At 37.4% G+C, this 25,937-nt stretch overlaps 1 protein-coding gene across 1 annotated transcript in view; it reads left to right on the top strand.

Annotated features, from left to right (window-relative positions):
- Positions 1-257: 257 nt before the first annotated feature.
- Positions 258-25,937, top strand: part of LOC127422461 (zinc finger protein neuro-d4-like) — a 117,313-nt gene continuing 91,633 nt past the window's right edge. The window contains 4 exon segments of the mRNA XM_051665990.1: positions 258-300; positions 303-391; positions 393-457; positions 25,356-25,385. Coding sequence (XP_051521950.1) covers positions 258-300; positions 303-391; positions 393-457; positions 25,356-25,385 — 227 coding nt within the window.

Here is a 25,937-nt window from a genome sequence, read left to right as displayed (position 1 = left end):
ATTAGCTAGAAGAATAACAGATATGACAGAGCATGCCTTATTAGAATGCTTTCGCCCTCATATTTCCATTTCTCTAGGAGTCAAAGAAACTACCAACATGAGAGCAAAAATACTGACTGACAGTCCAGCAATCCAACCTTGAATTTACAGTAGATGTTTTGGCTTATCCATACAAATTCAGGGCGGGACTAGTATACAGTTGACAGCAATGCATTGTGGTAGTTGTAGTACAAGCACTACCGTCTCTTGAAGACAGCATGGCATCAAAAACTACATTTCCCAAAACTTGCCATCCGAAAGTCTCGCTCCTATTGGCTGGCTGCTCCAGCCGCAGCCCCAGAGAATGAATGAAATTGAAATTGCTGGTATATTACATGTACAATACCGGGGATCTGCAGTCTTACATTGTATCAGTCTATATCAAAATGGCCACAGCGGTCCAAAATCCTCTGAAATCGTAAGTAAAACATATTTTATATTTGAATGCTTATCGGGATAAATGTCATGCAACAACGAGCGCTCGTTTCAATTCACAAATTTGCAAACATCTTTAAAAGTATAAATTACCGGCAAAGTTTAAATTACGAAATGCATGTTGCAATTTAATAAATCATAATGCACGTGATGACATTTTGGCATCTGCAGAAATATGGCATGTTATAAAGTGCAGACTCCCAGGCATCATTTCTGCATATGCACAGTGATACGGAGGAATGTTGAACGAGAATTGACGTGACCCGGAATCCCTGATCAATATCGATAACTGGGAACTTAGAGTTGCTGGTATTGAAAACGGAAGATTCACTAGTTACTGAAATAAACGATGATACTTGAACACGTTGTCTTATGATGGACGTGTGCATTAAATTGTCAAAACATCATTATGCTTTCTGAAATAGCATAACACTGGCTGTCTAGAATAGCTCACGCGTTCAAACTGCCCGAACTGGAAAATACAATGTTAAAATTAATCAAATTGAACATGTTTTCAATGTTTCCATTCCACGCGCCGACCGTAATTTCATTGCCTAAAGTATATATCGTGAATTGGAATTATAGTGTTTTTCTGTGCCAAATTCATATGTTTAAACATGGCATTTTCAGTGTCACGAGAGTAGAAATGTAACATTTTGATATTTCTCATGCGCCGTTTCTGTGAAGTTTCCATTGGATTCCTTTGTGCAGACTGGCACAATTTATCGGCGTGCGGCGCGCAGACGTCGCGCGGGCTCAGTGCCAAACGAATTGCTTTACATTCGTCTGATTTGGAGACGCTAGACCTTCCGCAGGGCAGACGCATGTTTGTATTTCCCTTGGATATGACTGGAGGTTTTATATCTGATAAAATGTACAGGTTTTAACCTGAGAGGTTGTATCTCCCTCGTAACTGCTCCGAAAGCCTACCTGGGCAGCAATAGCAATGCTTGAATGTAGCCGTTGTTGTCAGCATGTAGGTTTTTCCTAAAGAGAGCGGCGACATTTCATGAAATTCTCGGAATGAATAGCCTACGCACCTGTCCAAGTACGTGCTTCGCATGGTCCCTCCAAATGCACGATGGAAGCCATTCGTGTAACTATTACTGGGAGAGTTACTGCTTTACACAGGCATTAAATATCACTTTAGTGTCTTTAACTTCTCTATTAAGCTACAGCACATGAAGCAATGTGACAAGTTGAGTGTATACTCAGCTAAAGTGGTTTGTTCTTCATGTTTCAGAAATACTAACAAAACAGTACCCTGGTATTACCATGTTTTTGGGCATGCACAATGGGAACACCATTGTATTCTTCGTAGTAACTCAAGAGTTCAATTGTACATGAACATGGTAACTGTTTAGGACTATGGTGGTACATCACACAGATATCTACACTCACTGAGCACTTTATTATTGGAACACTATGGTCCTAATAAAGTGCCCAACGTGGTCTTCTGATGTTGTAGCCCATCCACCTCAAGGTTCGACGTGTTGTGCATTCTGAGATGCTATTCTGCTCACTACAAGAGTGATTATCTGAGATACTGTAGTCTTTCTGTCAGCTCGAACCAGTCTGGCCATTCTCTGTTGACCTCTCTCATCAACAAGGCATTTCCATCCACAGAACTGCTGCTCACTGGATGTTTTTTGTATTTGGAGTAAATTCTAGAGACTGTTGTTTGTGAAAATCCCAGGAGATCAGCAGTTACAGAAATACTCAGACCAGCCCGTCTGGCACCAACAATCATGCCACGGTCTAAATCACTGAGATACATTTTTTTCCCCATTCTGATGGATGATGTGAACATTAACTGAAGCTCCTGACCTGTATCTGCATGATTTTATGCACTGCACTGCTGCCGCACGATTGGCTGATTAGATAATCACATGAATAAGTAGGTGTACAGGTCTTCCTACTAAAGTGCTCAGTGAGTGTATATGATGTGTGTGTTTGCATCTGGAAGACGTGTTTTTAGGTTGTTTGCTCATCTGCAATACGTCTATAAGACGTTTCCTCTCGGATGTCAATAGGACATTCAGCAGATGTCTTTGAGACATTTCTGATTAAGAAAGTTTGCGATTCAGATCTTCTTAAGATGTTTACGAGATGTTAATTAGAATTCGATGCTTTCCAGATGAAACATTCTTAAACAAACATCTCAGAGATGTATGTGTGCTATCTTGGATGGTGTTACCACCTGATACCTTCACCAAACACAGTAATTTTTTTGTAAAGAAATGAAACAAAATATTTTATGTATGTAGGTGCTTAAATGAAGTATAATTTAAGTTGTAGCACATGAAGAATGAGTCATCTACATTAATAGGAAGCTAAGCCCACCACAAATGAGAGACCTGCACCTTGCCCACCAAAGCTGAGGGTAAACTTAGCTAAAGTGGTTTATTCTTAAGGAGCCAAAGAGACTTCAGTTTTGGCAATGGACAACAGTAACAAAAAGTACCAAAAGATGGTACCATGGTAAAACCATGGTTTATGGTCATATATTGAGGTGGCATTTTTTTGAAGTACCTTGGAGTATCTAATTTAGTACTTACAGTAGTAATCATTCAGTACCATATTACCATCTGATAAAATTATTGTACCATGATACTACCACATTACATTTTTGTAATGGATCGAAACTGATGGAATGTCACTGACTCATTCTTAGACATGACAATTCCTGGAGTATCTATACTGGGTTCTCTACTTAATCTTTGGCTCAATCAATGTCCTTGAGCTGTGGACTTAAAGATGATTTAAAGCATATGTGAGGTCAGGTGTGTGTCTTGGTTCTTATGAAATATTTGCATGAGAAACATGAATGAACAGAAAGAGATGCTGCAATCAGCATCTGAATTACTCTGATGTTACACTCTTCAATAAGCCTCTTCAAAGATCCTAGTTAAAGTGCAGCACTTCAGGAGCCATGAGGAGATATCGGTTGAGGAGCCAATGTAATTTCCATTGCTGGCTTTTATAAATCACTCATTTTTGAGAGATGGTGATTAAATTATGCCTGCCTTGATTGCTGATTATCTGCTAACTGGCATGCCTTCTCCAAAATGATGGCATTTCATTGGAAATATTTGAACCATTCAAGGGCATAGCATCGGCAAGGGACGTGGGAGACATGTCCCCCCCACTTTTAAAAAAGGTGATTACTGTATGTCCCCTGCAGTGTTTCTTGAACTCCCCCATCCCCAGTTAAAACCTACATCCATACCTGAAAGAGATTTTTCCATGGGTCGCGAGAAACATTATAGTTGCCCCTCACTGTGCACAAACTTGTCATTTGAGTCATTTCCATGGCAACCAACTCACTCACACCCAAGCTGGAACTGGTCATCATTACAGATGCACAGATCAAAGAGGCAATGATTTATCCTTTAATGTTACATCAAGTGATGTAAGTTGCCATGTATCTTAATTGGGTTTCTGTGATATTTAAATAATTATTAATAATTTAAAAGTCCTTCTTAATTTATTTTTAACTTTTATATCTTTGTATCATTTGGCGATTACATTGACAAAACAAGCTTAGATTGTTAAACTGTTTTTTCACTAATATGTTAGTCCTTTATAAAAAATATGTTGACATGTACCCCCCACTTTAAAAAAAGGTGATTACTGTATGTCCACTGCAGTGTTTCTGGAACTCCCCCGTCCCCAGTTACACACTACATCCATACCTGAAAGGGATTTTTCCACGGGTCGCAAGAAACATTATAGTTGCCCCTCGCTGTGCACGAACTTGTCATTTGCATCGTTTCCATGGCAACCAACTCGCTCACACCCAAGCTGGAACTGGTCATCATTACAGATGCACAGATCAAAGAGGCAATGATTTATCCTTTGTTACATCAAGTGATGTAAGTTGTCATGTATTTTAATTGGGTTTCTGTGATATTTAAATCATTATTAATAATTTAAAAGGCCTTCTTAATTTATTTTGAACTTTTATATCTTTTTATCATTTGACGATTACATTAAGACAAGAACAAGCTTAGACTGTTATACTGTTTTTTTCACTGATATGTTAGTCATATACAAAAAAATGTTAAGATTTTCAACATCTGTCTGGAACAGTCTACAATGTCTGTCTGTTACTGTAGAGTAGCCTAAAGGCTTTTTCCCATTAAGATCTACATATTGTTTTATCATAATAATTTAAGAATATTTTTGTAAAACTATAGTTATTTTGGAAATATGTGCCAGGTGATTCTCACCAAACCTGTCATGAAATTGTCTTGGTCCGATTTTACGCCAAAACAAAAGAAACAAATAAGAAATTATATTTTGCATATGGAAAAGACGTTTTACATTGTGACATTATTTTCATGACAGTAACACACATTTTACCCCCCAATTCTCATTACCGCAATGCGATTTAAGATGGTCATGATGATATGTTTTTTATCATAATATCATTTTGTAAAGTATTTATACTTTCATAGTAGTAGTCCCTTGTTATTGTCTTCCATTTTCGCTCATTTTAATTAAAAAACATTGTACAACAGCATACTTTTTTCTGTAATACAGTAAAAAAAAAAAAAAAAGAAAGCTTGTAACATTTTCTTAAAATTGTAAAGATGTTAGTTTAACTACACTTCTCAGCAGCAGGGTGGTGGCATCGCCATTCTTATATGGAGCTCTTCAGTTGCTAAACGGTTTTATTAAGTTGCGGGGGTGCGTTGACATCAAGGCTTGGTGTTCCCGCAAGTGTCTGTGTAATCATATGTATGTATGAAGGTAAGTCAGTAGCAAAACTCAAGAGCTTATAGATTTGAATTTGAGAACTTGTAAAATAAATATTTGTATTCATAAGTTGAAATTTACACTCGCAGCCCGGATGTGACAACTGGTAAAATAAAAATCTGTAGTTGAATGTTGCAATCTGCACTCACAGACAATATTCAAAAACCTGTATTTTAAATTCAAAGTTGCAGACAAATAGACACAAATCTGTAAAATGACAAACGACAGACACAAACCATATTTACTTTTGTACTTTAATTCACTTTCACAGTGCAACCACAAATTGCCACTTACAACCTCTCAAATCTGCCACTGCACCTTCAACTCTTCACTCATTGACTTTTGCAACTACTTTAGCAGAAAAACAGAAGCTAAACTCACTTGTGCATTTGTTCACTAGTGTTTCTCTTACAATAATTACAGTAGCTTTACAATTCACTTATCTAAGCAAGTATGGCTTCTTTAGATTTAACCTTTGCTTGCCAAATTGCAACAATATCAGTTTCAGCATCAAAGTACTGTACAAGTATAAGGGAAATATTTAATGTATTTAATATATAATGTATTTACCCATTCATGTGAAAATTAAGAGATTTTTTTTTTGAAAGGATATCACTCACGTCTGTATTTTACACTATACAGTATAAATATTACAGAAGATAAATAAATGTCAGAAAATGACTGAAATATATCAGAACGCTGTACTCTTGACAATTTAAGGATTTGCCAGAAATCATGTCTCTGGTGTTATCAATAATTCATCTTATTTTGTCTGTTGGAACAGTTCTCTGGTGATAATTGAGATTTTCTTACTGCACTCTGATAACTATTGATACCTAACTGCTATTTAATATTTTCATGGAAATATGGAACCCATGGCATATGACAGCTGGCTGGATTGAAGCATCCCATGTAGTTTTACTGAATGAAAACATGTTGCAGAAACATTTCTTCAGAGAATTCTCTCATTGCCATCCTTAGACATAACATGTGCAGTTTGTCGACACCGACTTCTGCTTTGATACGTGTGATAAAATAGTCCCCTTTGATTTGTTACATGATAAATTCACTTTTAATAATTTCATTGTCAAGTTATTTGTCTTAATATTTCATCCTGCCACTGCATCAGCCAACGCTTAACTTGTTTTGCTTAAAAAGAAAGGCGCTGTTGTTTGACGTCATTGCATTCTAAGCTGATCTGTTTTGATTGGTCCTGCATCAGTTGTTCCAGCTCTTGTGATTGGTCATGACTTCATTGGCCCCGCCCAACACTGACAGCCTGCTCTCTCACATCTAGATTTACAAGTTTACAAGTGAGTTTTGCTATTGTTTTTTTTTTTCACTAAAGTAGTTGCAAAAGTCAAGGAGCAAAGATTTGAAGTTGCAGTAGCAGATTTGAAAGGTTGTAAGTGGCAATTTGTGGTTGCACTTTGAAAGTGAATTAAAGTACAAAAGTAAATATGGTTTGTGTCTGTTGTTTGACATTTTTCACATTTGTGACTATTTGTCTACAACTTTGAATTTAAAACACAGGTTTTTGAATATTGTCTGTGAGTGCAGATTGCAACATTCAACAACAGATTTTTATTTTACAAGTTTTCACATCGGGGCTCGCAAGTGTAAATTTCAACTTAGAAATACAAATATTTATTTTAAGTTCTCAAATTCAACTGCACAACTCTCGAGTTTTGCTATTGATTTACCTTCATAGTGTATATATATATATATATATATATATATATATATATATATATATATATATATATATATATATGTGTGTGTGTGTGTGTGGGTGGGTGGATGAGAGAGAGAGAGAGAGAGGGAGTGTGGGGGTGCTTTCCACATACTGTATTTAAAAAACATTTTGGATATTATAGAGATTGTTTGTCATTTTTATTTGATTTACTTAGGGTGCTTTCACACTTGGTTCAATAGCTTGGACCGAACCCAAGTTTGTTTCCTCCCCCCTGTCCCCACTGGGCTCTGTTCACATTATATTATTTGGGTCGAACCACGGTCCGATTTTGTCATCAATGTGAGTACAAGCGGCAGTTGTTTACAACTGTAACCACGTACAACTCAAGAAGAAATCAGCTTCACTGTGTTATTGAAGTATTCATCTCTTTGGATTGTTTTATTTGGTTATTTTGCAGTGGTAGCCTGTACGGCTCTTTGAAATTACTGTTATGCGGTCAAGACCTGGAATGACTTCATAGTCATGCGTTTACTAAAAAAATCATTGCAAACTTTTGGACGTCCGTCAACCAGTCAGAATCCAGCATTCAACAGCCCCGTGGTATAATATGTTTTAACGTGTCCTTAACACTTTTCAAATCATTCCTGGGCCCCTGACTAGATTGGTTTCACACCGTTCTCTTCCCTTATGTCCATTTCTCTTCGTTTTCTCTTCCGCCATTGGTCCTAGCCATTCCTTACATCTCTCTGGTAATTACTCAGGCTCACTTACTGGCTCCATTTTTCCACAATCTTCCAACATCTCCCTCTGTCTTCTAAAGTGATGGTGTCTTGCCTCTCCCTATCATTTCACAGGATGCGGAATACAGACTTCTTAGAGTTATTCTGCTTTGCCTCACTCATCTGAGAAATAGTGTTGGGTTTGAGTCAAGTCCGAGTCTTTAAACAAACAAGTACGAGTTGAGTCCGAGTCCAGAAGGGGCTGAGTCAGACTCAAGGCCGAGTCCGAGTCGAGTCCGAATGAATCTGTTCATGAATCTGAATTAAATCTGTATCCGTAAACTCAATATCAATATTTTAAGCTTATTTTAAACTTCACCACTAAGAAAAAAGAGTTTGTCATTATATATGTAACAAAAACACCTTTTTAAATAAAAATGACATAACCAACTAAATTCTTCATCGAATAATACATTTATTTTGTAGTCTATAATTAAATTATAAACAAAACATTTCACTGCCCAAAATATCCTAATATTTTATTGTGTATGGTTGAATGTTGTGAATGGTGGACAAATGCTGTAAAAGAATGTATTTTAAGCAGCTCATCAATGCTTTGAAAATAGTCAATCAATAATAAATAGGTGCTGGTTATCTGTTTAGAGTTGTTGTCTGCTTTAGCAATAACGCTTTTTCCCCCCGACTATTTAAAAAGTTACACAGTTAATTCATCAAGCTATTATGGACCAGTTCAAGTTGACAACACTGCGTGGACCACAAGAGACTACAGAAGCCTACATGTGTAGATACATTACACCTAAAAAGACTTAATATCAAATATTAATACTATTTTTATGTATTTTTATTTCAATATGCGGTTTTTAGTAAACTGAGAGAGACATGATGTGGGTGACTTGACTCAATGAAGTTCTTGATTTTAAGTTTTTAACCACGATGAAACCGCAATACGAGCACCATCTTGGCTGCACAAATGCCACACGCAATTTTACCAGTTGTCAGGTCCCGTGTTGTGTGAAACTGCCTTGTTTAGTTTCTATTATGTTGGATACATACCCGTCTTTATGTTTTTGTCGTGCCAGCCACCTCGGTAGACGATGTGTCTCTATAGTAATATTCAAGCGTATTGGTTGACTGATGAGTGTGCCTGTGCACGTGCGTATGTGTGTGTGTATGTGCGTGTGTTTGCTTAAACACAGTGAAGCAACTCTGGCTATGTCTATGACTTCAGGGGCTAATACAGCTGCATGCAGACAGAGAAGCGTTCATTAATTTCTGTTTTGTTATTTTTATTTTGTAATTTCATTGCATCAGAAATGTCATGGACATCAGAAAAAAATCCAGAGTCCCAAAGGCTCGAGTCCGAGTCAAGTCCGAGTAAAAATGCATCCGAGTCCGTGACAAGTCCAAGTCCATTAAAATTGGACTCGTGACTCAGACTCGAGTCCCAACTCGAGTACCCCAACTCTACTGAGAGAAATGAATTGATATCATTCTTCACACTGTCGCTCTTTAAGCTGAAGACTGTCACCCTGTTCTAGATCATTCCTTCCCATCCTTATACTCTGGCTCTTTTAATGTTTGTTTGCATATGTGGCTGCAATTCTATAAGGACATTTATCTTCTTCTGAGACTGGTGGGCTGTTCTCCTCATTTCACTCACTCACTTTTTTTTCCAGAGGGACTCTCTTTGTCTTCATGAGGAGAGAGAGACACACAGATAGGTATTTTTAGCTCTATGACCTATTTCTCCAAAGCTACCTAACTCAGTGTCAGCCATCGCACTGTTGCTCAGGCATTGTATAGTGTGCTGGCATCTATAGCCTATATGTGGGTATGTATAAATGTTTTGTATAATGTGGAGTTGCACTTGAACTTAGTGATTGTTTAGATGGATAGAGAAGCATGGTGTGTAAACTTTCGCTCTGCTTCAGGGAGGTGAGACACCTTGTGGGAAGATCATCAGATGGTGGACTGAGAAGAGAGCGAGAGCAGCACAGAGGGAGGGTGTCACTTCCTGGTGATTCAGGCTTGTCAGTGTGAACATCTGAGTTAAGTAGTTTGAAATGAGTCCTGGCCATGCAAAACTGACTAAATGGTAAAAAATGTAAAGTAGATTTTTTTAATTTTTTGAAAAAAACATGAGTGGTGCTTGACCATGTGAGACAAGCTGCAGTTGCTAAGGTGTTCTTTAGCACATTGCAATGTTGTTTCTAGAGTGATCTGGGTGGTTTCAAGTCGCTAGATATGGCATGGTCTCCTTCAACATAATTCAATGGGATTTTTTTTTTTTTTTTTTTGCCTGTTTTATCATCTGCCTGGTGAAAATTTTAGCCTAAGTCTGATCGCTTAAAAAGTAATATCACACCCCTCCTTAACAAACTGGATGATGTGAGGTATAATTTTGTAGCACAAACGGTGTGGGATGCCTCATGCGCAGAGGCTTAATTCTTAGGGTTGGGGTTTTGAGCTGGTTGCCTGATTGGTTTACTGCATAACTCAATCAGATACTGGCCTGAACTGCAACTGCCTATAGGCCTTTAAAAAAAATAGTTGTGCCTCATACTGCCTCAAAAAGATTACAATGTTATAGTACTATATAGCCTAACATGAAATATCCATAGCTCCCTTACATAACATATATATATATGTTTCAGTGACTATTCCCTGGGTGTGGGAATGTTTGCATGCTGTCAATCCATGCAATTCTTTATATATGTTGGTGCAAATGTTCAGTCGTAAAGGGATAGTTCAACAAAAAATGAAATTTCAGTCATTTTGTTACTCACCCTCATGTTGTTCCGAACCCGTATTACTTTCTTTCTTCCTTCCTTCCATGGAACACAAAAGGAGATGTTAGCCTCAGTCACCATTCACTTGCATTGTATGGAAAAACATTCTGCCTAACATCTTTTGTGTTCCACAGAAGAAAGAATGTCATACAGGTTTGAAACCACATGAGGAGGGTGAGTAAATAATATAATTTTCATTTATGGGTTAACTATTCCTTTAACACTTCGTGGTCTACATTGTCTACATCTTTTGCTTTTTGAGATTGTGTGCATGGTGTTCTGAGTGTTAGTGTGTGTGTGTCAGTGTAAATAAGGCCATGCATTGAGAGCAGAACAGCAGTGCATGGCGTGGTCCATCAAATGAGATTTATAGCTCTCCCTCTTTCGCTGTTATTAGGTGGATAGATCCTCTCCCAACATCTCAGATATTATTAAAGTGCAAAGGGGAAGAAAAATTCATCTCTCTCCCAGACAAACTGTCCCACTAGCCATTTTTATTGGAGATCCATAAGAATACTCGTTTTGAGGAATCCACTATGGTCCAAGAGGGAAACATAAAGGCTTAAATATGATGTGAAAGGAATCACACAAGAAAAGACAAGGTGTAGGGTGAGATATGAAGTGAGTAGGTGCTCAAAAATTAGTTCATGAGTTCCAAGTTCCAAATCAGACTGATCACACTGTGAATTTGGCAACTATAGGTCAAAAGTTTTGCTCCTGAAATTGGTCTGTGTTTACCAAATTCGAATCACTGCCTCCCAGTGGCCGAAGCTGGAAGTGTTGTTGAACGTATGGGCACGTGCAAGCTCCTGTTTCCAGTGAAATGTCCGCAGAGTGGTGCCGAAAGCGAGTTGTATTTTTAGTTGTAACTGATGTAATTCCTAAGTCAACATAAATGCATATTTTATTAACCTACACCCTAACCCAAACCCCAACCCTAAACCTAAATGTCAGTGGAGTAAAAATGTAATTTTAGAGAGAAATGCAACCTCAGAATCACACTAAGTATTGCTTACTTCCTTGTATCCATGGGACCAGAACCTGCGTTTGGAAGCAGAATGTTGATTTCCTGTGTGATGATCATGTTGCCCAAATATGTATTTTATAGAAACAGTATAGGAGGAGGAGATAGGCCACTTACACAAAATTGTGTAAAAATGGCGTCCATAGGAATGGAAGTACCCCCTTTCAGTCTTTTTTAATAGAGTTTGTTTACTCTAGAATGCACATATGCATTAAATTGACCAGCGTGAAAAATACAGTTTTTGCGGTATTCAAAACCTCGCCACTAGGTGTCACCGCAACATAAACAAGAATATAATTAAGTGCAAAATTAATTTTGACAAACAGTTTTGGAGATTTCAGTCGTTCCCCATTCAAGTAGGTAGGAGCTGTTCTTGAATTCGAAATTAGCTACATAGAAAATAGCTGCCCGGGGGCGTTACCAAGATGTGGCCACCGAGTAGTCTGACTTGCCATACTGGGATTTTCTACATTGTAATGGTAATTAACAAAATACTGAGAATAAAGTCTTGGGATAATAAGTATTAAGATTCACCATAGTAAAAGAACAGTCCAAGTGAAGGTGAAAGCTTTTGTTTTGGACAAAGGCTAGATAGCGTCCCTGTCTGCCCTGCATTCATTTCAAGCCGTGGAACATGCGGCAGGACATCAGGTCCATGTTACACCACAGGCAACGATTTATGTGAACACACAGCCTGTGCCAGCAAACACAGCAGGGCAATTCAATATAGTCGACAAATGCATCTGAGGATAGATGGTTCACTCCTACAGCTAGAGATCCTGTGTATTCCATACGAATGTGAATGTTTGTGATTGTGGTCCATGGTGAATGCAGGTTTTTAAGAAGATAATCTCTGAAATTCCATCGAGCATCTTCAACATGAACACTTTTGGAGCATACGTTTCAAAAAGCTCATTTGACTCTGCATACAAATAAGATATTTTGACACTTTTTGAAATCTAAACTCCTTTTCCAAGGTGATGCTGATGAATATGGAACTAATTTCATGCTGACTGACCTTGGCTTTGTGCTTGGTGAACCAGGGTAAATTTTTCTCTGATAGAGGTTGAGTGTAAAATCTAAGACTCTCAAGTTAAGTGTTTTCATAGTCTAATTCAAATGAGCCAGTATCTCTAATGAACTTATCTTATAATCAAAATTTACAGCATTTTGTGAAATTTAAAGGAATAGTTCACCCGAAAATGAAAATACTCACCCGCATGCCATCCAAGATGTGTTTGGCTTTCATTCTTCTGCAAAACACAAACAAAGATTTTTTTTCTTTCTCAGCTCTGTAGGTCCATACAGTGCAAGTGAATGGTGAACAAAACTTTGAAGCTCCGAAAAGCACATAAAGGCAGCATAAACGTAATCCATAAAAATCCAGCAGTTTAATACAAGTCTTCAGAAGTGATCCAGTCGGTTCTGGGTGAGAACAGAGCAAAATATAACTCTTTTTTTCACCATAAACCTTGACATCTGCAATATCTTGGACGATCATGATTTCAAGCTCGATTACGCTTCTTATAGCGCCATCTAGTGCTCTACCCATGTGTCAAGCACTAGAAAGTGTAATCGAGCTTGAAATCATGATCGTGCCTAGAGAATGCAATGGCAAGATGTACAGTGAAAAAAAAAGTTATTTTTGGTCTGTCCTCAACCAAAAGTGATTGGATCGCTTTTGAAGACATGGATTAAACCACTGGAGTCTTATGGACTACTTATGCTGACTTTATTTGCTTTTTGGAGCTTCAAAGATTTGGTCACCGTTCACTTGCATTGTATGGACCTACAGAGCTGAAATATTCTTCTAAAAATCTTTGTTTGTGTTCTGCAGAAGAAAGTCATACACATCTAGGATGGCATGAGGGTGAGTTAAATGATGAGAGAATTTTCATTTTTGGTTGAACTATCCCTTTAATGAGAAATATAAGAAGTTGAACCAGTCCTGTTTTGTTTTTTCACAAAAGTGTAAATTATTTAATAATGTCATATACTTTTCTTTCAAATCAAGCATCCCTTAATTTAGCATTCTTATTTTAAATGGGCACCATTTAAAATAAAAAAATTAAATTTACATTTTCTGGTTACCCTCAAAGAAAAGTATTGAGGTGTAACTATGATACAGTGTTAGTACTATGATATACACCATGGTACTGAATGATCATTGTGTTCCTATACCACGGTACCCCAAAGTTCTTTGAAGAATACCGTGGTTTTGCTATGGTACGTATCCAAAGAACCATGGAATTACCACTGTACATGTCCAAAACAACATCACATTGCCTTGGCACCATGTCCAAAAAACATAGTAATAGCATGGTACATTGATGTTAGTGAAAATTTTAAACAATTACCCTTATCCTTTCCGCTCAAATTACCCAACTCTTCTCTTATTGGTAGAATCATTGTTTATATTACTTCTCATTTCACATTATATTGGTAATTTGTTGTTTACTTTATGCTTTAGTCTTAATATTAATCTGCATACTTATAGCTACCCACTGAATAATCAGGCCGAACACATTAAATGCACTTTGTTTTAAGTTGATAATATAACATCTGCCAAAAACATAAGTGTAAATGTAACATTTGACCTCACTAATGCAGTTTTTACTCCATATATTCTGCAGTCCTTCCAGTCCTCAGTAAGCTAGCTGCCTTCAGCGGGCTGCACCAGCACATCTGTAGAGGGAGATGAAGAAAGAAATTAGATAAATCATTTGACTGGGTAGTGTAGTGAAAAAGAGAGGGAGGGGTGGTGGGGCGGAGGATGACGAACAGTGCACAGTGTAATCAGTGTAATCTACAGTGATACTGATGGGGGATGGGCATGCCAATATTCTCTCTGAACAGACCAGAGCTCATGGAAACACTGTGGACCACTTCAACATAGTAGTCCAACAGTGGCATCAACTTCAGCATATCAGCATGGTTAAAAGTTATTTTCATCCAGGCGTGATGCTGACATCAGCAAAAAAGTACCATGGTACTCCCTATGTTTTTTGGACATGGTACCATCATGGTAAATTTCATTTATTTTTATTTTTTGCTGATATTGCTGATATTCTTTGAATATCTTAGAATACTATGACAATACCATGGTGTATGAATAAGGTTATCATTCAGTGCCATGGTATACATAACCATCTAATACAATTACTGTACAGTGGTATTGCCAATAGTATTGTTTTTGTAAGGGAAAATCCACTAACAGAAAATGTACCATGGTAGATGGTACTTCAATTTTTTTCTTTTTTGAACAAAATTCATGGCAAGTAATTTGGAGGACCATGCACTCAAAAATAAATAAATAAATAAATCATAAAAATGATTTAAAGCAACACAATTCTGGATCATTTTGCCACAACTTGATTTCATTGCGTTCTATCTAGGGATGCCCTGATACAGATACTGCGCTCATGTACTTGTCCCCATGCTCCTAAAAATGCTCTGATACCAAAAACTGATACCATCTGACATACGAAAGTCATAATGTAAACATTCAGCGCTCTAATTAAAATGTCCTAGTGAGATTATTTAACTGCAAAAGCTGCTATTCAATGAGATAAATATATTTTGCATTTGCAGCATGCTTCTTGTATGGAGCCAGTGTTGTGCTGACATAAAGTCTCAAAGTGCTCATACCTTTAAGAGCTCCTCCATGACCCATACACTGAAAAAAAAAAACATCAAGAGCATCGTATGCTCTGTTTGTAGCAGATTACAGCAAGCAGAGCGCTAATTCACTTTGTAGCACGAGGCATATACAGACTACATATATTTAATTAAATTGTAGGCTTTTGCGGTTTAATAGCGATCGGCTTTTCCGGATTGAAAAGCTACCATCATAGCAACACAGAAACACTTCAAAATAAAAGCTCAATTTAAATATAAAAAATTATGACAGAAATAGACCACTACTGTATAGATATGCAATATTCACTGTAGTACTTCTACTAATAATAATATTGAATAAATAGTAATTGTATTATATTTAAGCAATATCTCACATCTGTGATGCTCTGTTATGCAGCACTTTATTTGACAAAAATAACTCCAATGTTGTATTTAGGATTGTGCTGTGTTTCTCTATAAAAGCACTTAATTTAATGAAGAAAAAAAATAATAATAATAATACAGTGTTATGTTGAAAGTTAATTGTTATATTTTTATTTGCTGAAAAAGTTTGAATTAATTTATTTAAATACCATTTTGATGATAACATTTTAATAAACTGTTGGTATGGAATTTCACAAAAAATAAACCAAAAGAGTGGAGTGAAGCTTGAGCTAACGATGAGGACAAGTAGATGTCACACATGAAATTGATTGTTTGCTACTTTTAGCATTTGATGTTCTAACCATAGCATTAGTTAATAAACTACACTATGTAGTGCTTACTAGGGCTGTCAATTGGGCAGAGAATCTATATTAAATTTTTATCTTAAATATTTAAAAAATTTGAATTTTAAATTCAGCTGATTTTAAACATTGTGACATTGTTTCCTTAGTCCACAAGAGGGACAACCATACATCACCGTGTTATATTATTGCAAAAAAAAAAAACATTCCTAGCTGTTAAAAAAGAGCATTCCTGGTGGCCTGGGTATCTCAGCGAGTATTGACGCTGACTACCACCCCTGGAGTCACGAGTTCGAATCCAGGGCGTGCTGAGTGACTCCAGCCAGGTCTCCTAAGCAACCAAATTGGCCCGGTTGCTAGGGAGGGTAGAGTCACATGGGGTAACCTCCTCGTGGTCGCGATTAGTGGTTCTCGCGCTCAGTGGGGCGTGTGGTAAGTTGTGCGTGGATCGCGGAGAGTAGCATGAGCCTCCACATGCTGTGAGTCTCTGTGGTGTCATGCACAACGAGCCACGTGATAAGCTGCACAGATTGGCGGTCTCAGAGGCGGAGGCAACCGAAACTTGTCCTCCACCACCCGGATTGAGGTGAATAACCGTGCCACCACGAGGACCTACTAAGTAGTGGGAATTGGACATTCGAAATTGGGACAAAAAGGGGATAAGAAAAAAGAGCATTCCTTTTTCAACTAATGTAAAATAGAATAAATAAATAAAAAGTTTTAGTCGGCTCATATTCTGAAATGTTATGTCAAAAGTAAAATGAGGGGGGAAAACACTTCAATAGACAGTTCACATGGTGTTACACTGGCACTGGTACCACAGTATACTACCCCAGACTCAAGCTATACATAATAACAGCGAAATACCACATTGTTTTTTTATTCATTACAGTTATATTTCCAGAGAGTGGTGGTATTCGGCTGAACTTGGTGGTGAAGTGGCTCAGAATATGAGCACAACCCAGGGGCTGTTCAAACAGACGGAGCACAACAGAATGGAACCGAATGCGAGGATCTCGAGACACACATATCCAAGTTGAACATCATTCCTGACAAAGCATTTAAAAAAACTCATTGCTTAATTTGAGAAAACACTTATGCGATTGATCTGAAGTCATCGTCAGTGCTTGGCACACATCCAAAATTCGAATGCACAGTTTAAGCAGTCGAATGTGCATTTTTTTCTTAAATTCAACAAATATTCGAATTTTTTTCCAACCAGCATGTATTTAGCATGCTAACATTCACTTTTACCAGTTAGTGCATAATTAAATAAAAGAGATGTATTTGACTTACATTGACACATCTAATTTTGTTGGGTTTGCACAATTCAACTAGGTTGCTTCTACACAAAGTTTTTGTGTTGAGATTACATAGTTATTTTAAGTTAAGAAAACATGTGGAACCACTGTCTACAACTGAATCATGTTCAGTGAAAGAGCAATTTAAGGGGCAGTGGTGGCTCAGTGGTTAAGGCTCTGGGTTACTGCTCAGAAGGTTGGGGGTTCAAGTCCCAGCACTGCCAAGATGCCACTGTTGGGCCCTTGAGCAAGGCCCTTGACCCTATCTGCTCCAGGGGTGCCATATCATGGCTGACCCTGCACTCTGACCCCAGCTTAGCTGGGATATGTGGGGAAAAAAAAAGAATTTCACTGTATATGTGCAAATGTATAACATGTGATAAATAAATACAATTATTATTATATTAATTATTTTTTTGATTGTGTAAATAACATGGAATAATGTATGAATATGGTAATAATCATACCTTATTCATATTTCACCTTGTTTAAAGATGGCATATTCAAATCATTAGATACATTCTTTAAAATTTCAAAATACATTATAAGTGGAATTTTAGTATGAATATGATGGTGTTCCAATTTCTGCTGTATGCTGAGTTTACAAAAAAAAAAAAAAAAAATGGTATCCTATCTTTTTGTCAGTAAATGAAGGCTATATTGCAGATGATCAAGGAATAGTTGTAATAAAATAAATGCTAACCTTTTTGCTAAGGTTAACTCGTTATGTTATTTTATCATCTCTATCTGTACTTTGTTTTTTTAACTAACTGACACAGTGCAGCCTCTAGAGGGAGCTCTCTGTTTCTTTTAAAAAGGAAAACTGCTAATTGAGACTAATTGGCATCGAATGGGGAGCTGTTTGGTGGTGTAGTGTGCATAATAAGGAAACCACAAATGAATTTTGAGACAATTTTGGACACCGTCTCCCTCTGCCACCTTGCTGCCTTAAATTAAATAGACTACAGGAGAAGAGCTAATTTTGGAGGTTGCTCTATTTTTGAGAGTCACAGTCAAGCTTTGTACAGGAGTGACAGTGTGGATGCTCGAAGCTATTTGCTCCTTACGAATGAATTCTTTTTCTCTCATTTTTTGGTTTACTGATTAGGCACCATTAACTTGAGGTTTCTGCTTTTTCTTTGTTTAGCAAAAGTGTGCTTGTGTTGGTCTGCTTTTCTTTGTGTGAATTGTGTGTGAGAGTGCTTATTACATGTACACATTCATATTTTAACAAGCATACAGTACATTATCAGTGTTGAACACATTTTATTTTAGGATTTTACATGTTGACAATTCGCTTGAAAGGCTTTAGCAGCAAAGAAAGCAACCTTTAAGTGGGCAGCATCTGCCAGAAATAGCTTTCAGAAAGTAGATTATAATTTGGATGGTATTCTTTCATTAGCCTTTGCACAAAGCCGCCTTGATATATGCTGCCAATATATCAACACTTGTGTGTTCTGTGATTTTGAATTATGGGGTGCACCAAACTCAAATGTAATGAAAAACACAAGAGTAATCGCCTCGAAAGATGTGTTTGATTAGATCAGTGCTACATTTTTCGGTGAAGCTGGCCTAAAAGGTGTCTTCCAAACTCTTATTCACAGTAAAAATACAATGCAAAAAGTGGTTACCTGCAATTACAGTTGTGCTCAAAAATTTGCATACGCTTGGAGAATTGGTAATACATGTACCATTTTTAAAGAAAACATGAGTGAGCAGGCAAAACACATTTCTTCTATTTCTTATGGGATTCATATTCAACTGTAGGTTATAACAGAATGGCACAATCAAAAAACAAAACATGGCAACAAAGAAAAAAAATTCTGCATACCTTTAGTTCTTAATACTGTGTATTGCCCCCTTTAGCATCAATGACAGCATGCAGTCTTTTGTAATAGTTGTCTATGAGGCCCCAAATTCTTGCAGGTGGTATAGCTGCCCATTCGTCTTGGCAAAATGCCTCCAGGTCATGCAAAGTCTTTGGTCGTCTTGCATGAACCGCACGTTTGAGATCTCCCCAGAGTGGCTCGATGATATTAAGGTCGGGAGACTGTGATGGCCACTCCAGAACCTTCACCTTTTTCTGCTGTAACCACTGGAGGGTCAACTTGGCCTAGTGCTTAGGGTCATTGTCGTGCTGGAAAGTCCAAGAACGTCCCATGTGCAGCTTTCGTGCAGGAGAATGCAAATTGTCTGCCAGCATTTTCTGATAACATGCTGCATTCATCTTGCCTTCAATTTTCACAAGATTCCCTGTGCCTTTAGAGCTCACACACCCCCAAAACATCAGTGAGCCACCACCATGCTTCACAGTGGGGATGGTATTCTTTTCACTATAGGCCTTGTTGACCCCTCTCCAAACATAGCGCTTATGGTTTTGACCATAAAGCTCTATTTTGGTCTCATCACTCCAAATTACAGTGTGCCAGAAGCTGTGAGGCGTGTCAAAGTGTTGTCAGGCATATTGTAACCGGGCTTTTTTGTGGCATTGGCGCAGTAAATGTGTCTTTCTTACCAACTTGACCATGCAGCCGATTTTTGTTCAAGTATCGTCGTATTGTGCTCCTTGAAACAACCACACCTTCTTTTTCCAGAGCAGCCTGTATTTCTCCTGAGGTTACCTGTGGGTTTTTCTTTGTATCCCGAACAATTCTTCTGGCAGTTGTGGCTGAAATCTTTCTTGGTCTACCTGACCTTGGCTTGGTATCAAGAGATCCCCGAATTTTCCACTTCTTAATAAGTAATTGAACAGTACTGACTGGCATTTTCAAGGCTTTGGATATCTTTTTATATCCTTTTCCATCTTTATAAAGTTCCATTACCTTGTTACACAGGTCTTTTGACAGTTCTTTTCTGCTCCCCATGGCTCAGTATCTAGCCTGCTCAGTCCATCCACGTGAGAGCTAACAAACTCATTGACTATTTATACACAGACACTAATTGCAATTTAAAAAGCCTCAGGTGTGGGAAATTAACCTTTAATTGCCATTTAAACCTGTGTGTGTCACCTTGTGTGTCTGTAACAAGGCCAAACATTCAAGGGTATGTAAACTTTTGATCAGGACTATTTGGGTGATTTCTGTTATCATTATGTTTATAAAAAGGAGCCAAACAACTATGTGATAATAAATGGCTTCATATGATCACTATCCTTAAATAAAAGACATGATCAGTCTTTTTGCATGATCAGTCATATTTTCAAAATCAATGCCAAAATTTCACAATTTCTGCCAGGGTATGCAAACTTTTGAGCACAACTGTATTAGGATTCCTTAAAGGAATAGTGCTCCTAAAAATGAAAATTCTCTCATTATTCACCAACCCTGATGCCATCCCAGATATGTATGACTGTCTTTCTTCAGCAGAACACAAATTAAGATTTTTAGAAGAAGATAGAGCTCTGTCAGGTCCTTATAATGGAAGTACACAGGTGCCAGCACTCTGACGGTCCAAAAGTCACATTTAGGCAGCATAAAAGTAATCCATGCGACTCCGGTCGATCAATGAATGTCTTCTGAAGCGAATTGATAGGTTTATGCAAGAAACAAGTCAATAATTAAAACATTTTTAACTTTAAATTGGCACTTCCATCCAGGGATCTGATGCTGTTGAAATGGCCGAACTCTCATGTGACGTTTGTTCTTCTGTTGTAAATAAGCGCTGCTTCCGAATTCTCACGTGAACTCATGTCAGCTGCTGGCAGGAAGCACTTTTTAAAAGTTAATAATGTTTGAATTATTGATTTATTTTTTACAAAAACGGATATATGTGCTTTAGAAGACATTCATTGATCGACTGGAGTCCTATGGATTACTTCTATGCTAACTAAAAGTGACTTTTGGACCGTCAAAGTGCTGGCACCCGTGTACTTCCATTATAAAGATCTTAAAAAAATCTTATTTTGTGTTCTGCTGAAGAAAGACAGTCATACACATCTGGGATGGCATCAGGGTAAGTGAATAATGAGAGAATTTTCATTTTTGGGTGAACTGTTCCTTTAAGTATCTATTTCTACTTGATCTAACCCATATAAATGGCTTTCATTGGTGTAACCTAATTGGTCAGGTTAATTTGATTGAATAAAATCAGTTCATTTAGATGTTACAACATGAAGCAAATTTTTTAGGTTTTTATAGTGCAAGTAATATAGGTTGGAACAACATGCGTGAGAGTAAGTGATGACAAATTTTAATTTTATTAGTGAACTAACCCTTTCTGTTGCGAAGGAATCTCTTGATCAAGTGCATTAGAGTTCACTGACTTCGTCCTACTTTCCCTCGTCTTCCAACAAGACATGTTTCACAGTTTTTTCAAGGCCACCGCCACAGTATAACATAATGAGATTACATTAAAAAAGGCAAACAAACTGAGAGCGGCCATTTTCTACAGCTGTCAACTTATTACTGAAAGCCAGACTTGTTCCTCTACACACAGAATTGAGGTGATGGAATGGAGAAGGGGGCTTGACGGCTCTGTGCTCAGACTAGAAAGAGGCAGAAGGGGGAGGGGGCATTTGGATGAACCTCAGGGGCGAGTTGCTTTGCATTTGTGTCTTTTTCACTATCCATTACCTTTTAGACTTTCAAGTCTGTGCCTAAGTCCACATCACAGTCAGTTACTTTTACTTTCAATTATTTGAAAAGATTTGTGTGCAATCTATCTGTTTGTGTGTGTGTGTGTGCACGCGTGTGTGCCTTTTATGCTGTATTAACCAATAAATACAGTATCAGCACATTGTGGCTTTGGAAGATAGCAGCTGGTATCAGGGGCGATTCAAGGATTTTAATCTTAGACATACCATATACATTTTTATCATAATTATTATCTGTCTATATTGGCAACACTGTTTATCTGTCCTAATCATTCCTTTTATTGTTCTCCATTTATTAAGTAAGGGATAATGTACAACCAGAGGCTGACTGTACATTATCCTGCTTATTACATGGCTAATAACCAAATAATTTAATAAATAGACATAAGATATAGATTTGCATTGAAATTATGTAATTATGTGAGAAGAAATAAATAGCTGAACAGCTGAAATCCACCTCCGGTTTGCGTCGGAGTTCTGTTGGTGTTTATTTTGTAAGTAATGACCGTCTGACTCCTCATTATCCAGCCTTTTACAAGACTACTTGCCAAATAAATGAAACATGAAATATTAATTTGAGTTTAAATGATTTTATTAGCTTACTTGTAGAGATCGCACAGTGATCCGTGAAGCAGGAAAGATGACTCACCTATCCGGATGACCAGTCTGATACTACAAAAATCCCCGGATGTGCGGTTGTTACTCGGAGATATCAGATCGCTAGATGGCACCATTGAGCAATTAGAATCGAGGATTCCAGATCGCCGTGAACAAAAATCAATAATTTTGCAACTTCTATAGATTAATGTTATATCAAACCACAAAAACCTATTATTACAATAAATGTCACATTTACTGGTAGCTTTGTCATTATTTAGCGGCGTGAATCAACTCCAGCTGATGTTTCTCTGTCTGTTATTAGCTCGTGACTCAAGTCTTCTGAATCTGCTCAAAGATTAGTACAGATGAGTTAATTTCTGCTTTATTTGTTCAATGTAAATCACACTTTTACTCTAGTAGGTGGCAACAAATGAATGACTTTTATGTGTTTTGAGTGAGCTAGTCATTAATAAGCCACTTATAAAGCACAGAGTCACTCACCACTAAAACAAGTCTAATTAAACATTATTAAAATTTGCATTTCTACAAATCTACTATGAGACTTCAGCAGAGTGTTTAAGCATCATAAGCGTTTTCCCACGATGACAACAAAGCATATCTGTCATTTTGTGAACTGCTGTGCATGCCTATCAAGCTATACAAAAAAGACACCAATATTATACGTTTCAATTACGTCCTGATGTCATTGTAATGTCATCATCTTTCGCTTTTACTCATAATTCAGGTGAATCCCAGCATTATTTACAAACTTTGATTTTAAGCAAAAATGACAAAGGTAAAAGACTGTGTACTGTGTATGAGGACACAAACTACAATCCATGAAGTATTGCTAATGACTTAAATAAAAACAATGGAAATATATAAAACTATTGATTTTAGGTTGTTGATTATAAGTATAGAAACAGTATATTTTTGTTTTTCGCTAAATATTCTGATATATACCGACTCAATTGTGTCATGGAAGTTGGTGGTCACTAATGAACTTGTTTAGTGGGCTTTGTTGGCTGCAGTTCTCTGATTGGTAGATCTTTCTCTGCTGGATCATGGGTAGTGTAGTTGTTCACCAGGAATTCCACTATTAAACACGATCTGTAAACAAAGAAGTTGAAATAATGCAGACTGATGGCTTCAACCAAGGGCATATACCATCGATGAACAACTTTGGAGTTCACTATAGGTCTGTCTTTAAAGGTATTGTTGAAAATCCATTAGTCTATGGAGAAAATGAATGGCATTTTTACTTCCAGAACCAGACTGTTGCACTTGATAACAGATTTGTGTGCTTATTGCAATTTCACATATTTTAGGTGGGCTGAGATGAAACTTAAGGGGGCTGAAGCCGCCCTAAATTGGATCTAGCAACGCCTAAGGCTGGTACCCTTACAAAACGGTTCAATGACTGTACCGTGGTACAGTAAAAGTAAAAGATGTTGAATACCATGGTACTTTAATATATATCGTGGTACTAAGTAACGTATTCATGTACCATGGTTTTTCAAAAAAAATACCATGGTAAATACATGTCCAAATAACCATGGTATACCATGATACCATATCCAAAAAACATGGTTGTCCAATGGTAGTGTATAAAACTGAAATCCCTGCTGAAAAACACCCTAAACCATCCTAAGCAGCTTTGCTGGTCTCAGCTGGTTTAAGATAAACTAGCTGGTCTTTCAGCCTAGCCAAGTTGGTTCTCAGCTTGTTTAGCTGGTCTACCAGATGATCTCCCAGCCTGACCAGCTGACAAGTGCCCAAAACCTCTCTAAAACCAGCAAATGGACCAGCCTGACCAGGCTGGGAGACCAGCTACGACACATTAGGCAACTATCTGAAGGCTAAATTCGAATTCTCATATACAGTTGCATGCATAAACACACATACTTTCTGACCTTTCACTCCCTCTAAGCACACAAAGAGGTGCCTCTCCTCATGGCACACTGGCATGCACACTTTCCCCCACAGATACCATTCCTAGCCAGCTCTCCTCGCACACAAGCCAAACTCTGGTTGGTTTGCTTCAGGCTTTTGCTTCCTCTTATTGATTTTTCTTATATTACCCAACCTTGCCCATTTCTCCACTCTGTCAGCTTTCCTCCAAGATACGTAATATGTTTTTTTGTTTTGTTTTTTTGAGCTCTTGTACTGCTTAAATACTAAGACTTGCTGTCATAATGCATTTCCCTGTAATGTAGTTAAAGTCACGCTAATCATGAAAACACATTCAAGGTGTATAGATAGTAAATTCAGATATTCTTAAAGGGATAGTTTAATGAAAAATGAAAAGGTTTTCATAATTTACTCACTCCTTAATGTCACTCCAAAGCTGTATGACTTTCTTTCTTATGTGGAACAAAAATATATTTTTAAATGAATATCGGAGTCTTCCTTCTCAATACAATGGCAGTGGATAGTGCCTTCGTGAGTGCTATGGATGTCAATATTTCCACTCAGTATTTTCGGGTTGTTTCTCACAAAACGTATCAGAAGACTTAGAGTATGATACACGAGTTGCATCATAGAATTTCGGCACTGTGCCTGCTTGGTCGACTAAAAGAAGTCTCTGTGTCATTTCCAAAACCCACCAAAGCCATTTCAGTGGATATTAAACAAATTATTTTTTTAAGTAGTTATGATTATTTTGTTAATTTAATTTTACCATTTTCTCATTTGCAATCATTAAATTTAATTATGCATATACTATATGGGTGTAGTATTTGTCATAGGCCATTGAAAAACCCATACTGGTTGATCTCTAAAGTAGAGGATTTTCTGTAGTTAATGGCATGGAATTTTGTAGTTAACCTAAGGTGATTTTTCTGTCAATTTATCATGATTTGAATGGAAATACATCTTATTTCCCCTTTTAGGATCCCTGTTATAGGAGTCATAATTTTGTCCATAACCTAATAGATTGTCTGAATACCAGTCTGGACTTATATTTTCTTCATTCACTTATGTCTTTCACTTATTGTCTCTTTCATTTCTTGCTAGGCAATCAAGTGGAACCGTCATAAAGAACAGGTATGCTTCCTACACCTCATTGCTGCATTGTCCTAGCATAAATCACTTAGTGTTAGACCCTCCTGCATGGGATTTTGAGGCAGCATACACTTACTTGATATACAGTTAAGTGCAGAAACACACTCTAAACTTGGCCAGCTAGATATTAACATTTCCACAGTTTAAATATCTCACTTCTCTCCAAACTGTTTCTTTGCCATTACAATAACTGACCTGAAAGAGAAAACTGACTGTAGAAGAAGACTAATGCCTGTTATAGCACCCCTTGTGGTATTGCTATGTACAGTATGCAATGTGCACTAGCATTGTGTTATGAATTACATTCTGAATGACATGACACATGAAATCAAGCTTGCGTAGCTAGAAGCATTTGCATTCAGATACTTGCATAGAGTATGTTTTGGGGCTAAAGTTTTCTTTTTCACTGTGCTTATTGGATATTTGGTGAGGCTGTCAAAATTAACACGTTAACGCATGTGATTCATTTAAAATGTTTAAAGGTGCTGTAAGCTACTTTTAACCATTCTGGAATTTCCACAAGCTGAGCCACTG

Source organism: Myxocyprinus asiaticus, chromosome 31 (assembly GCF_019703515.2).
Source record: "Myxocyprinus asiaticus isolate MX2 ecotype Aquarium Trade chromosome 31, UBuf_Myxa_2, whole genome shotgun sequence".
Classification (NCBI taxonomy): domain Eukaryota; kingdom Metazoa; phylum Chordata; class Actinopteri; order Cypriniformes; family Catostomidae; genus Myxocyprinus; species Myxocyprinus asiaticus.
This window is presented reverse-complemented; position numbering and strand designations above follow the sequence as displayed.